Source organism: Furipterus horrens, unplaced genomic scaffold, assembly GCF_987537825.1.
Source record: "Furipterus horrens unplaced genomic scaffold, mFurHor1.1.pri manual_scaffold_17, whole genome shotgun sequence".
NCBI lineage: Eukaryota > Metazoa > Chordata > Mammalia > Chiroptera > Furipteridae > Furipterus > Furipterus horrens.
The window spans coordinates 110,198,859-110,214,318 of NW_028327187.1; the positions used below are offsets into that span (position 1 = coordinate 110,198,859).

The 15,460-nt window shown below is 44.9% G+C and overlaps 1 protein-coding gene across 2 annotated transcripts in view; it reads left to right on the forward strand.

Annotated features, from left to right (window-relative positions):
• The window catches only part of RAI2 (retinoic acid induced 2), a 64,990-nt gene extending 59,348 nt beyond the window's left edge, over nt 1-5,642 (forward strand). For both annotated transcript variants that reach the window (XM_090264601.1, XM_090264603.1), the window contains exon 2: nt 3,683-5,642. In XM_090264601.1, the coding sequence (XP_090120727.1) occupies nt 3,707-5,302 (1,596 nt within the window). In that variant the 5' untranslated portion in view covers nt 3,683-3,706 and the 3' untranslated portion in view covers nt 5,303-5,642. The remainder of the gene's footprint in view (nt 1-3,682) is intronic.
• Nucleotides 5,643-15,460: the final 9,818 nt, after the last annotated feature.

Here is a 15,460-nt window from a genome sequence, read left to right on the forward strand (position 1 = left end):
CAACATGAGAAAAAATTATATCAATATATAACCTGAGGTACAAAAAAAGGTAACAAAACATAAAATATGAATTATTCCATTGTTATTTACACTTATAGCCATCGATAAAAGAGCCGCTGGGAGCGACGCTGGCACTTTGGGAAAATTTGTCAGTGTTGCTCACAGCGAGTTAGCACTCAAAGGGTTAAATATATTTGTAAACAATGTTTCAAAAAACCTAAACAGAAAGTTCCCTGTGGCCTTAGAAGAAAGCACTACCCCCTCTGCTGGATCATTAGTGGTGGCTCCTGAGACACTGCTTCATTTGACTAAGTTCTCAGTACACCCTTCACTCCATGCCAATCAGCAGGGAGCACAGGCTTCCTCCTTCTCTCCAGTCATTATCTGACTTCAGGGCTCATCCTGAGGGAGGGAGACTTACCCTTTGAACCCTCATCCCTGAGCTGATTATTACTTTCAGGGGTACTCTACCCACACTGGGTGCCCTCTGCCCCCACCCTGCTGCTGACCTCTAGTTAAGGTACCTGCTGGCAGGGTAACCGACGGGGGTGGGGGAGGAGAGAGAGAGAGCCTTTCTGGATGGTTGGGGGAGGGTTCATGACTAAGGCAAGCTCCTGCTTCCTTTACTGGTTTAGCCCCAGCTCTACCTTGTGGAGAGCTGCAACTCAGAGCTGGAGGAAAGGCAGTCTCAGCAGGTTGTGGCTCTCTAGGGAAAGGGCTGCATTGGCTGAGTCATCAGGCAGGACCAAAGCTGCCATGTGGGAGGAGGTGGAAGTGAGATTTTGGCCCTTTTACCCCTGAGATGCTGCACACTGCTCACTCTCACTGCACCGTGCCCTGTCCTGCATCCTATCTGGCCCAGCCCTGTTCACAGAGAGTTGAGGCCCCAGCACAGGGTCTGATGGCCTCCCTGGAACTCATGAGTGCTGATGTGCCCTCCCACCCACATGATCTCTGTCTCAGGAAGGCAGGGTGGGGTGGGTGGGTAACTGGAAGGAGGCTGAAAGGATAGAAGCCTCCTAGCCATCCAGTAACAGAACCATAGCCACTTTGGGCTGCACTCACTGCCAAAGGATAAGAACTCTGGGGACCCCTTCAGCTCTTTCCCTGGCAAGAGGGACAGAGGAGGTCCCTGGTTGAAAAAATTGAATAACCAAATAGTTCAGTGATTTTTTGGAAAGGATCTGGCCACCACCTTGAAGAAATCTTATTCTCAATGCTCTGTCACACACACCTCTGCAGGCACCTTGCACTCAACATCGAACAGGAGACTGTAGGGGCTTCTCTGCCAAGAAACTAAATGCATGGAGAGGTATTTGAGGCCTTCACAGCTCCCGCAGGAGAAGGAGCCTGGGATTGACCCTGAACTCTAATCCTAGCTTCAATATACCCTTCGCCTATTTATCTAACATTTCTGTGGAATCAGTTTTCTCATCAATGGGCACAATTATTGAACCTATCTCATAGGGTTGTTCTGAGGATTAAATGAGGCAATTCATAGAGAGTTCTCAGCATTCTCAGCGGAGGGCCTGGCACATAGCAAATGCTCCATGAGTTTCAGCTCCACCATCTGAGGGACGAGCAGGGGACCGTGGGAGGTGCCCTGCCCTAGCAAGGTCCCCTCCTCACACTCTGAGGAAGAAGGTTCCAAGGGAGTACCAGGCCTAGAACCAGGGCCAGGCAGGGAGAGAAGTAAGGTTGTGCAGGAATAGATGAGAGCTGGCACTTAAGCTGAAGATGTGTTCCAGGAGCAGGGGAAGGAGACATTGAGGAGTTTGTCATCTCTCCCTTGGTAGGTGGAAGGAGTGTTGAGGGAGGCCACCACGTCTGGAAGGGTGGACAGGCACAGCCCATTATGAGAAATACAGTCTCCCTGCTGGATAATCCTGAACCCACAGGAAGCACAGAATGTGACTTCTCCCAGTGGCCCATGATAGCATCAGCATCTGTAGCCCCCCAGCAAAGTCCTTGCATACAGTAGGCATTCAGCAAATTAATTGTTTGGAACAGTGAATGAATGCCTGCATCCAGGAATAAATGAATGATATACTGGATGTACAGTGTTTTCTGGACTGAATCAGGGAGCATTCTTCTCAGGAAAAACCAGGCCCTGCAGCTAGTGCAAGCCCCTTCAGCTTCCTGGAGGCAGGCTGCCTCCCTACTTTGCCCCAAGAGCATTATTGGCCAGTATGCTGGGTCACCTTGTGGTTTCCAGAGGGTACACTACCCCTAGGGAGCCAGGCTCCAGAGCCTTCTCTCAGAGGCACTGTAGTGTACCCTGCCAAGGACATCACCCACCAGTCTTTCTGCACAAAGTTATGCTTTGCACAGCATCCTTCCTCTTGCCCTCCCCTCCTTCTGCTTCAGAGAAACTCCTTGTTCTGTGTACTTGACACGTCTGAATTATCTAGAAATATCACAGAGTTATTCATTTGTTAAAGCTGCCTTCCTGTAGCAATGTCTCATTTGTTTATTTCTAACCCCACGGAGTGCTGGCCCATCTGTCTTACTTGTTTTGGAGGTTGTGTTGATAGTTTGGTGATGAGCAAAAGAGGACTAGATGACCACAGGACTAAAGTCTAGAGAGCTCAGACAGGTGAGGTCAAGGATCAGAGATGCCAGCGATACTGAGGATTATTGTATTATTATTGATCCCAACCAGACTCTAGGGCTTCACAGATCCCAGAGTTAGACATGGTGCCTGCCTTCTCCATGGTAACCAGGCTAAATACAGACACGTTTCCATGGAGAGCCATATTGGCAGCTGCAGCCCTGCTTCCTCAAGGAAGTACCTGTACTGGGTTCCTTTGGCCTCTCTGAAGGTGGCCAGAGGTGTCATGGATATCAAGAGAGTATATCTCACCTTAAGGATGCTTGTTTCCAACAAGTGCTCCATTTCCCCAGCCCTAGAATTATCAGCATCCCCTCCTCTTGACAGTTAGAAGTTTGGAGAGGTCACAGGTCAGACAGATGACCTGATTGGGGAAAGTGACATTGGATCTGATGAGCATTCATGCAAGTTATTGCATCTTCACTGGTAGAGAGCTGGGAGGAAAAGAGATGTAATTGGTTGGAGGGAGATGGTGAGACAACTGTAATGACCACCTTGTATAAATGCACTGCTTTCCTCTTCTTAAGCCTCTTTCAAAAGAATTATTGCTAGAGAGTTTTGTTTTTTTAATTAAATATTTTTTTCAGTTTCAGTTTTGGAGTAGCCCCCTTCCATTTTCATAGAATATTCTAACGTGATGGTTTTTTTTCTTAAAGGAAAGTAAGTTCCTACTGTCTATTTGAATTTGAATGAGCCAAATCTCTGCATATTTTGACTGTCTGATATAGCAGTGTAGAATGAATCTTTGTGTCTGTTGTGAAGGCTAAACATATAAGCTGAGTATTAGGCTTAAAAATACTCTGTTTAACCCCACTTGGCTATTTAGTCATCACATCATCTGTGTTTATATCAAAATCATCTGTTAAATTGGGACTCTTCACATTCAGCTGATCCCATGGGTGTGTTCGTATATATTAGGAAATGTCTGTGACTTGCATGTATACATAGAGAGATGGGTGTGCTCCCCGGTTAACCAAGATATAGAAGCTTAACAAATATGTAGAGAGAGATCTTAAGGCTATTACAAATTGTCTCCGGAGGAAGATTCATATTGTATGTTATATGTTGCAGGTTGAGTTGCATCAGAGGTGAGTGATGGATGATCTGCAGTCACAGAACCTCTCCATGGACATGACCAACTCCTCTCCTGCCTTGGCTAATAACAGACTGGAGAATGGTATGGCCCAGCTGATCACCACAGAGGCCTGGAACATCAACTCCACAGACCTGGTAAAGAAGGCCCTGGTGACAGTGCCAGCCCCATCCATTCTGAACCCCCCAGCCGAGTCCCAGAGCGGCATGGCTCTAAAGGTGGCTGCTACTGTGTTGCAGCCCTTGTGCCTCGGGGAGAGCCCAGTGGTGATGCCCATTCACATGCAGGTGGAGGGAAGCTCCGCACCTGAGCTCAGTCCTAACGGCAATGCCACCTATGTTATGACCACGCAGGGCCCCGTGCAGCTGCCCGTGGTGCTGGAGCAGCATGTCTTTCAGCACCTCAACTCCCCTCTGGTCCTGCCACAGGAGGCCCCATGCTCCTCCAATGCCATCCACAACAACCTCTTCCAGGCAGCCGAGGACCCTGAGACCCAACCCCAGCTCCTGGACTTGCGTATCCCCAGCCAGCCGCAGGAGCCCACGTTGCCATTTGAAGCTGTGCTCCAGAATTTGTTTCCCTCTCAGGGCACTCTTGGCCCCCCACCCTGTCAGCCTCCTCCTGGATATGCTCCTGTGCCCCCCCAGCCCTTTAACTCCCCCTTGTCCCCCTTGGTTCCACCGGCCACCCTCTTGGTGCCCTACCCTGTAATTGTCCCTTTGCCTGTGCCTGTCCCAATTCCCATCCCCATCCCAGTGCCTCAGAGTTCTGAGTCCAAGTTCAGCCCCAGTTTATCCAAGCCACCATCTTCCTTTGGCCTGCATCCCTTTAAAGGCACCCAGTCCCCTCTGGAGAAGGAGGAACTGAAGCCCTTTGACATCCTCCAGCCCAAGGACTATTTCCAGCTCAGCCGCCATACAGTCATAAAGATGGGGGGTGAGAATGAGGCACTGGATCTCTCCATGAAGTCAGTGCCCTGGCTCAAGGCTGGAGAAGTCAGCCCCCCAATCTGCCAGGAGGATGCAGCTCTAGACCTGTCACTGGCAGCCCACCGGAAATCTGAGCCTCCCCCTGATACTCTGTATAACAGCAGCAGGTCAGTAGACAGCCCTCATCACACAGTGATGGACAAAATGCCCAGAGGCGTGGAAATGCCCTTTGCCCCTGCCACACCCTGTGAGGCCTCAGCCATGATGAATAGCCACACGGGCAGCAACGCTGCCCAGCCGCCCAGCCAGCCCAACCAGCCCAGCCAGCCCAGCGGTGAGGTCAAGGCTGAAAATAACATTGAAATGGTGAGCAACTCCCAGGTGGCCAAGGTAATTGTCTCTGTGGAAGACGCCATGCCAACTATCTTCTGTGGCAAGATCAAAGGTCTCTCGGGCGTGTCCACCAAAAACTTCTCTTTCAAAAGAGAAGACTCCGTGCTTCAGGGCTACGACATCAACAGCCAAGGAGAAGACTCCATGGGAAACACAGAGCTCCTTAGGAAACCGGTCAAAAGCCGGAGCATAAAGTTCAAGAAAGTGAACTCCCAGGAAATACACATGCTCCCAATCAAAAAACAGCGGCTGGCCACCTTTTTTCCAAGAAAGTAAATAATGGCTTTTAAAAATTTTTATGATTATAATATGGGGAAAGGTGCATTCGTTTTATAAAAAGGCATTTAAAACAAATTATCTTTGTTAATTATTTTGGGGAGTAGTTGGAAAGCAGGAAGGTGAGTTGGTTTTAGAGGCCCTGTAAGCTAGTATCATTTCCTTTTTTAATTTTTGACTTTTCACAAATGAGTAAATAAGAGCAGCCTATTTTTCAAGCAGATTGCACATTTTTTGCAGCTTTAATGGAATATTGGGTGAATCAGAGGGGTAAAAAAGCTATTTTCATTGCCACAAAGTGCTTTGATGATGTAATACCTAATAAAGGGTAGGATGACTATTTCACAATAAATCTTTGTTTGCACTAATTGGTTGCAGCATTCCATCATTTTTAAAATATGCATTCCTTAACTCGCACGGTTTGGCCCAAACTGTTGGCTGTCAAGTGCTACAAGTTCTCTGCATTTAGAGACCAAAGCTCTTCAGGCATATTGGGCAAAGAAGGATTCTATTGGCCTAATATATTTAGGAATATGACCTTGAGCAAGTCACTTCCTCCTCTAGGCCTCAGTTTCTTCATTTGTGAAAATGTGTCAAAGGGGATGGGGTGGGAGGATATGAGTTTCAAGTACCCGAGGCCTATTTCAGTTCACAGAGACACTGGTGTGTAGAATTCTGTGTCTGAACTTTCTGTAGACTAAAATAAATGTCTCTAAAATGACGATTTACCTGCTTGCTTCTCACCCATGCCCCAGAATTTAGCTGGAAAGGACTTTATTTTCAAGGGTAATAAGAGCGTTGTTCTGAATAACTGAAAGCCTAGCAAGTGACAAGTATTATCAAAGACTACTCAGAAAGAGAGGAAAGTTTGTTGCTGGTGGATGGGGAGATGTCTATCTCATCAGTGTTTCGGGCCCTAGGTAGTTTTTGGGAGTGGGGTCTGGGAGGGAAGAGAAAGTCATTTCTTGTTAGTTTAGCAGAGTGGGGCTCACTTGAGAGTGACCATGGCCCCCAGGGAACATCTGGCAATGCCTGGAAACACTTCAGGTTGTCACAGCTGGGAGGGGGCAGGTGCTACTGGGATCTGGTGGGTAGCATCCCACAATGCACAAGACAGCACTCACCAGAGAGAGGCTGAGAATCCCTGTTTAGGCCACTTCTTGATGGATGGAAGTGAGGTACCTGGAAGGAGGGAACAGTGTACTGCTCTCTTCAGACAGCCACACAAGTGAAGAACTGTGAGCGTGCATTTCAAACAGACCTGCTAAGTGCCACTGCTCACTTGTGTCTGAAACCATGCTGGTGAGACATTGATTATGGCATGCCTGCTTTTAAACTTAAAGCTCATTCTTTCCCTTCTTGCAATTAGTATGTATCCAGCTGTTACTGTGAACATGGACAGGAGGCAAGACTGTTCTTTTATTACCAGGCCTTCTGTGTATAAGATTACAACTTTAGCTGGTCCTGTACCATACACCCAGAATGGCTTTTCTCTTTCCTGCTCTTTTTCTGTGTTGTTAAAATTTCTTTTTCAAAGTGGGGCATGATGGTAAATAACCAAATAGCTGTTTCTTGTCAGGCTAACTAGTTGGTTCTTTGGCCCTAGCCATACTCTATCCTTTCAGCTTCAACATGGTATAGACTTTTTCCATTTTTACTCCCATTGTAGGTTTCCTGAGCATGGCCTGTGTATTCTAGTTTCAAATACAACCAAAACAAATGTGCCTAGGGACTAGCACTTCCCATTCACCTGAGATCGTTTCTCACCATGTTGCAGTTGTTTCTGCTGCCACCATAGCAGGGCCCCTGGCTTCACAGAGTACTGGCAAGAACTGCTTCTCCTCCTTCTTCGAGGAAACAGAATTCCCTACTTGCCCTTTAGAAGCATTTGCTTAAAGCTGAGTGACACACAGGTGTAAATGAATGCATTGGTAGGCTGTAATTACATTATAAAACTTCAAGCCACAGATTTCTCTTTGTTGTATCTGGCAATGCCTTTTTCTCTTCAGATGTCAGCTCCAGTTGGGTAAGAAATGTTGGCTCCACAGCCAAACCTGGGTGTTGAGCTGCTGTGGGCTATCCCTCAAGCTCTGGGACAGGTTCCTGCAGCAGGCCTCCCTACCCACCCCAGCTGTGCCCATCCCAGCTGTGCCCATCCATGGGCTTGCCATTTATCTCTGGGGGCCTCAGGGTGGAGGCTGTTGTGGTGGGGATCAGCTGTAGTGTTGGGAGACTTGCCCTTTGAGATCTGTGAAGGCTACGCTCATAGTATTGTGTTGGGACCAGGGTTGTGCTACTGAGGCAGGGACATCCTCTGTCTGACCCCCTTCCCAGCCTTTGATGGAAACTGGAACACAGGCCAGGGAATCAGGAGAAGGGCAAAAGCTTGCTGTGGTCAGAGTGGGCCTAGGGTTCCCTGATGGTTCAATGCTATGCTCCCACCTCATTCAGAAGTTTGTAGCCTTTTTACAAACCTTAAGTTAAGTAAGAACCATCAGCCTGGAACAATGGTGCCTGGTTGGAGGCACGTGATCCCCACATGGCTCACAGAGTGGGCCACTGGCAAACTTTCAGGAGCCATTATTTTTCTGCTTGATGTAGGCAACTGTAGTGACTCATATATCCCTACCCCTTACAACTGTCTCTAGCTAACCCGCTTGTAGGTTTCAGCCATGCAGGATTTCCATCAGGCTTTTTTTCAGGACTTAATTTCCCATCTCGTTACCAAAAAGAAATATTTGGGCCAACTAACCTAAAGAACAGCCTTTCAGAGTCATTTAGAAAATAGGATTAGGCCCCAGGAATGTTGATATTTGCTCAGACTTCTCAAGATGGCTTCAGCTGGCTTCAGTTCAGATATGATTTAAAAAAAGGGGGGAGAACAACTTACAAAGATCCGTATTTGGGGGTACTGATCTTCTTGATAAAGTAAAAACTAGTTTATCTACAGAAAAAAAAAAAGAAAGATTTAAAGAGGATACAGTTAATGTCCTAACCAAAGAAATCCTTGACAATGAGTAGAAAATTCTAAAGTTAGGTAAAAATTTGTTTATATTCAAAGGCAAAACTCTCATACTTTAAGCATGAGAAAATATGTCCTCAATGGTGAAGACTCCAAACAAAAGGAAATAAGGAGGGAGAGAGGGAAGGAGAGAGGGAGAGAGGGAGGGAGGGAGGGAGGGAGGGAAGGAAGGAAGGAAGGAAGGAAGGAAGGAAGGAAAGGAGGGAAGGGAGGAAGGAAAGGAAGGAGAGAGGGAGGGAGGGAGGAAGGGAAGAAGAGGAGAAAGATAGCCAGTTACTGACAGACTATGTCAATATAGCCATGAATAGTCATAAATAGCATAATTAATAAAGTATTTAGAGTCTATTTTACAAGTGAGGAAATTGAGGCTCAGAAGAGTTTTCTGCTTTCAGTTTTTAAGCATCAATAGCTCAAAAGTATGTACTTTGTGATGATTCTTAAATATTGGGTTTGAAGCCCAATGAACCCACAGGAATTTGGTTCCTTTGGGGCAAAAGCCAGTATAAATTAGTGAAGAATCTGAATTACAGATTTATTTAAATTATTTTTAAGACCATTCCAGTTAACTAGAATGCCCGCAGCACTTGGCACAATGGTAAAGGGTGGGGGGGATTTCAAGCTGGAGGATGGCTTTGCCAGGCCTCTAAAAACCACACTCAAAAGCTGCTAAGCTGAAAACTTGAACAGCAGGGAAAAAGCATTAGCAGTCATTCGGGCTGACTTTACTCATTAAATACAAAAGGCAATTTTCCAGAACAGCTCACTGTCACCAGGTCAAATAACTGACCTCCCACATCAGCTAAACAAAATAGGGTGTATTTGAGGTCCTTAGGGTGCCATTTTAATAAATTGGTTTTTTATTTTAATTAATATATTGGTTGATTTTACAGTAAGCAGTATATACGAGTGCTTGAAATAACTAGTTCTAAAATATTGCAAATAATACATGTGCAACTGTTATTAAACCAAGGGATTTCTAAGCAAAGTGAGATTTTAGCTATGCCCTGCTGAAATTGCAAATAAATTCAAGTTAAAGGAAATGAGCTTTTGAGGTTTACTATATAATCCCAACTAGTAGGTTATTTTCCATCTAGCTACAGTCTCTATATACATTCAAATAAAAGTGTAAGCTTATTCTGCTGATAAACGTGATAAAGGTCACCTCACACTGCCCTCCTTCTTCTGCTAAATATTTTTTAAATCTAAGGTTTAATAATCCAGTCTATTAGTAAGAATGTAATGAACCCCTTTACATCGATAGCAGCATGTTGTCAATCCCGAATGGTATTGGGAAATTCAGTTTTAGGTATAATTGCTTCAAATAAGGAGTTTGAAGAGTCTCTTTTTCAATGCAGAAATTTTAAGTAGCACACATTCCAAGCCATATTAAGAAACAGCACAATGAAGAGACCAAATTATTTGAGAGCAGGGACTGAATTTTAATTTTTTATTTCAAGGTTTCTCGACCTCTCCACTATTGACATTTGGGACTAAATAATTATCTGTTGAGGGGCACTGTCCTGTGCACTGTAGGATGTTTAACAGCGTTTCTGGACTCTAGCCATGAGGTGCCAGTAGCAGTCTCCACACCCTGCCTGATTATGAACAAAGATGTTTCCAGACATGGCCAACAGGCCCCTGGTGGGACAAAGTCCCCCCTGGTTAAGAACCACTGCTTTATCTCTAGGGCCTCTCTTACACCTGGCCCACAACAGGAGCTCAAAATTCTTTGAAGAAATAATTTAATCAAGAAATAATCAGGAAGAAAAATCTGTAGCTGTGCTCTCTTGTGCTCCTGACATATTTTCTTGTTGACTTTCACAAGACTGATATGACCAGGGAAATATTATTTGGAACCTGCATTCATCCATCCACAGAGCCATCACTCATCTAGCATGTAACAGGGATTTCTAGAAGCTTCTTCCTAGTAAACAGGGTTTGGCAGGACTATACCTCACAGAAAGGACAGGCATTCAGCCAGTTCTGAAGAGATGCCTCATCATTGTACCAAAACTGTGAAACTTGAAGAACTCATTACTCAAAACTCACCCCATAATGACCATTCATCAGTCTCATTTCCAAGGGCAGCATAACCCAGGAATTTACAAATATTGCCAGGAATGTGGGTGTTTTTCCCCCCTCATGTTTTACCTAAATCCTCTTGCTGTAATTGAGCCCAGTTTTTTGTTTGTCCTTAATGGAAACATAGGCCAAATCTCCTCCTTTTAGTAGTTCCCTATTTTAAACACCAGACCTTTCTGCAGCCTCCTTCAGCAGGGCTCAAGAGTCCCATCTCCTCTCATGCCCTCTGAGCTTCTACTTTATAATCCTCTCATCATCTTGCTTGCTCTTTCCCCAGTTTCTCCATTTACTATGTAGAATCAAGAACCTCGGGTAAGTAATGAAAATGTTCTAAAATTGATTGTGGTGATGGTTGTACAATCTGAATATATTTTAAAAAACTCTTTACATAGGTGAATTGTATATGTAAATTATATCTCAAGAAAGCTGTTACATTTTTAAAAGTAATAAAGAACCCCAGATAGAAATTGAGAACTGACTGGGTTCCAGCAAAGCCTGCTAGAATGGAATATTTACTTTCCATCTTTGATCAGTTATATACCTGTTAGTATATCCCCATTTCCCATTGGCCCCTCCTTCTTTGCTTAGTTATGTGCCTGTTAATTCATCTTCACTTCCCTTTGGACCTCCCTTATCTGAGTTTCCCAGGTTTCTCTTTATGGTTCAAACTTTGCTTGAAATATCATCCCCCATGTCTCATTCCTTAGAATCTGAAAACTCTTCCTCCAAGTGGTTTGCCCTGAACAGGCCTTCCCAGACATTCAGGTTGGTCCTCACCATTTCTCTACCAGGGTTCAAACTATATTTGGCCACAGGCCTCTTAATTCAAACAAAATCACACGAACGACCAGTGTATAAAAAAGTCACAGAACAGCAGCTGCTCTGGCCTGGAGTCCTACCTGAATGTCCCCTTGTCCTATAGGACTTCCACACATGGTTGTACGTGGTTGTCAAAAGCTACTGCACAATGGTGTCACCAAAAATGCCCTAGAAATGCAGCTTTTGCTATCCTACTCCATACCTTCTCCATCAGGACTCTGGATACCAGGGTAGTGTGCCTACTACTATTTTATCTTAAATCTTATCCAGGAGTAGAGGGAGCATTCAGGGCACATATTGTCTAATGACCTTGCAACTCAGAATTAGGTGACCAGATTCCTAGTCATCATTCTGTCCCTCAGAAGTAGTGTTGGGTCCCGGGGCACAGAAACCATCAGGATCTAAGCACTATCCTCACAAAACACCCAGCCCCTGATTACAGGATATCAGCAGATATCAGTCCCCAAGGTGGCCACGATGTCAGCAGATATCAGTCCCCAAGGTGGCCACAATGGCAGTGGAGACTACTGAAATACCCTGGGGAATTCAGTCTTCCTGGAGGCAAGGCCAGCACACAATAGTAACTGGTTTTGTTGTTGTTAAGAAATGTTTTTTTTTTTTAATGCAGCTTTATGATTTCAAGTACCTTACTAATGGAAGCCAGATAACAAGGTCTTGTATTCGAGAAGTCCTTGGGGAAGTGGTGGTGACCCAGGGATTACATTCTTTGTGAAGAGGGCAGCAGCTGTTATAAGTGAATGGGTGCTCCAAAGGTACTTGAGGGTGGATGAGAACTGTCTGTTTGCTTTGTGTGGCTGGAGAATGTGACTAACCAGGCAGTGGGAGGAGCCAGGCTAATGCTTTAAGCTCTGAGACCTCTCATTACAATGGTTTTCAATGGGAATCTTTTCAAAATGCATTAAGCATCTCAGCAGAAAAAAACTTTTCTTGAGTCTGTCATTACAACGGACATTGGTGGCTGGCCTGGGCTGGAATGACGTGATGCCCTCCAGACCGTCCAGAGAAGGGGGTGCTGTTTGTCTCTAGTTGGCTCTCCTGTCCCCAATGCCCACTACACACTGATGCCTGTCTTCACTTAAAAAAAAAAAAAATCTCTTCCAATTATGTCCCTTCTCAGCTTCCATGACAGCAGATCATGCCTGGACAGCCATCACTGGCCAACTGTCTCTCATCCATAACCTAACCCAGAAGAGGAAATGGCACCCATTTCCCTAGCAATGGCCTCCTCAGTACCCTGCAAGGCTCAGCTCTAGTACTACCTCTGGGAAGATCTTCCCCAGCTCCTTTCCTTCTACGGGGGAGTGATGCTGCCAGGGAAGACCTTTCCCATCTTGTTGATTCTTCAGTTCTTCAGCTGTAAGCTCCTGAAGACAGGCCCCTTACCCAGGGAGCCATGGTTGCCTCTCAGGTCTCATCTTCCTGACCTGTTGGAGGTGCAGGATGAAGTCCTCTCTCTTCCTCCTTAGTTCCCCTGGTCATCTCTCTTCACATTCTCCTGTCTTTCTCATTACCCCCTCCCTTTGCATCCTCAGATGGTACTGCTGCTGCCCCTCTGTTTCTTTCTCTCTCCATAGCAGACAGTGCCTCAGGCACACAGTTCTCATTCCATGTGCTCTCCTAGGGTGACCTCATCTGCTGTTTTCATTGTCTCCAACATCTTGATTATGTTTTTTTCTCTCTATCGCCAACCCTGACTCCCTCCTCCTCCTCCTCTCTCTCTTCAGACCCAAATACCCAAGGTCCAACCTGCCATCTTCACAGGGTGGTTTCATTAAGTACTTCAGACTCATCATCCCTAAAACTGAACTTAGCATCTCCCTTCTTCACCCCTGACCTAGATCCAGCCATCTGGCACCTTCTATACATCCCCTGCTTCGCTGACTTTGCCTCCTTGATATTCTTCAAATCCATCATTCCTTTCCTCCACACTTACTGTTCTTGATCCAGCCCATATCATCCTCTGCCAAGACTTTCAAAATGGCTTCTAGACTGGGTGAGCACCATGCCTTCATTTTAGCTGCCCAACCCCCATCTGCCTTTTATACATCTACCAGAATAATTTTGATAAAAGCCAAGTTTTACCATGTCATTCTGCTGCATAAAAGGTTTCGGTATTGGATATATCCCATATACTATAGAGGCTTCCCATGTCAGGCCTTCTTAGATGGGGCCCCAGACCACCTCTGTAGCTGTAACTCCAGACTTCACCCCCACATGTAAGCTCCAGGAACACAGAAGGTTAATAGTTGCCAACACAAGCCTCTGTGGTTCCACCTTTGAGTGCTCCGATGCTCCTCCTCACCTCCTTAGTCTGAGTAATTCTTTAAGATTTAGCTGAAAACACTTCCAAAAATTTCTCCATGACTGTACAGCATAAGCTAAAGTCATCTCCTGCCCTCTGTGTAAACTTATATCATCTTATCCACCATTCAATTTGAAGTTATATCTCTGTCCACCCCAGTATACCATAAAGTCCTGCAGGGCCAAGGTCAAAGCCATTATATTTTACATGCCTAGCACAGAGCTTGGCATTCACAAGGCCCTCAATAAACGTGTGTGGACTGAACTGAGCCCATGGGGAAAGTACAAGTATGCCCCTCCTAGCCAGACCAGTACAGCACATTGAAATCCAGACACGCAAAACAGAAATACCTGGAATTCCAATTCTCTTTGCAAAAAAAGATGTACTGATTGGTTCTTTTAAATCATATGTTTCACTATTCTTCAAAACCAGATGGATTCTTCAAAAGTGCTTTCTACATTTGTATAAATATACTTAGAAAATAAAGCAAACAATAGTCAAAATCTCATTGGTGGTATACAAAGAAAATGTTTTTGCATGTACCTCCTCAGAGTTTGTGGATTTATTTATAACATACATGCATGGATTACAAATGTATAAATTATAAAATATGTGCAAAAATCAAAATTTTAAAAGAATGAAACAAATATAAAGAGGTTCAATATTTTCTTTCCATGCTTCAATTCATTATCTTTACCCTGCTGGCTTATGAAACAAGAATACTCTAACTCAACCAACAGAATGAACCATTAAATCCTCCTCTAGATTCAGGTAGCCTTCTGTCATGAAATGTGCAAAACACCCAAGCACAGGAGGTTTCTGTGTCAGAACTAGGAACAGTGTGTTGTCACTGTACCTAAGTGGCTATGGACCCTGGGTATAAGTTAGGAGTTGTTGGTTTTAGAGCTACAGAGTCTGGGTTACTGTTGACTTCCACTCTCTGCTAGCTGTGTGACTTTGGACAAGTTAATTAACCTCTTTGTTACCATTTCCTCATCTTTAAAATGGTAGACACCAAGGACAGAAAAATCAATAAAGTAGTTTTTATTATACTTTGTTTACAGATAGTAATAGAGGGAACAAGGCCAACAAGTCATGGAAATTCCTGATTTTACAAAGCCTTTCCTTTCAGCTAGCATATTTTTCAGATTCCACTTTATTCCCTAAAAGTGAGTTTCTAGCTAAGAACTTCTGTGCCTTCCTGCAGACTACTAATAGTTGACGCAACATAAATATTATCTCATTTTCATTTCTTTTGGCCCAAGAGAGGCATTCATCACTTCGCCATCATTAAGAAAACGGACTAGTTAAAAAATGAGAGAAAGAGACACGAACTGGGATTTCAAAACCTCAAACGCAAAATTGACCACGGACACAGTGTGGTGCGTGTCCCTAAACCTCACTCTGCTTTGGATGCTCCATCTATGAAACCACAACTCAGTTGCCTTTCTTGTGGGGAGTGATGACATAACACATTTGTCCAGGGTACACACAGGCCACCACTCCCTTCCTCTCTTGTAGTGGATAGTCCTCCAGGGAAGGCATGGGGCTCTCAGAGAGCCCTCAGAGATAGGCCTGTCCAGAGACCACCGCCTAGCCCACAGGCCATTGAAGGTCATGCCAAGGAGCAGCTTTTTAGTGGCCCCATAGGGGAGTATAGCTCCAGAAACCTGCAACCCAGTGAGCAGGGCAATGGGGCCTTCCTCAGAGGTAAACATATAGAGCTGTACTTCCTTTTATCAAACCTGTCTTACTAATAGCTGATGTCTGAGAGCAGATGAACCTTTATTTGAATTAGAAATACAGATTTACTTTGCAAGACATAATAGCAGTTTCTTCTTTTAATGGCAGAGCTTTCTTAAGTACACTTTAAACATGATCTAGGATGTGGGCAAACTCTCAGGAACACAGC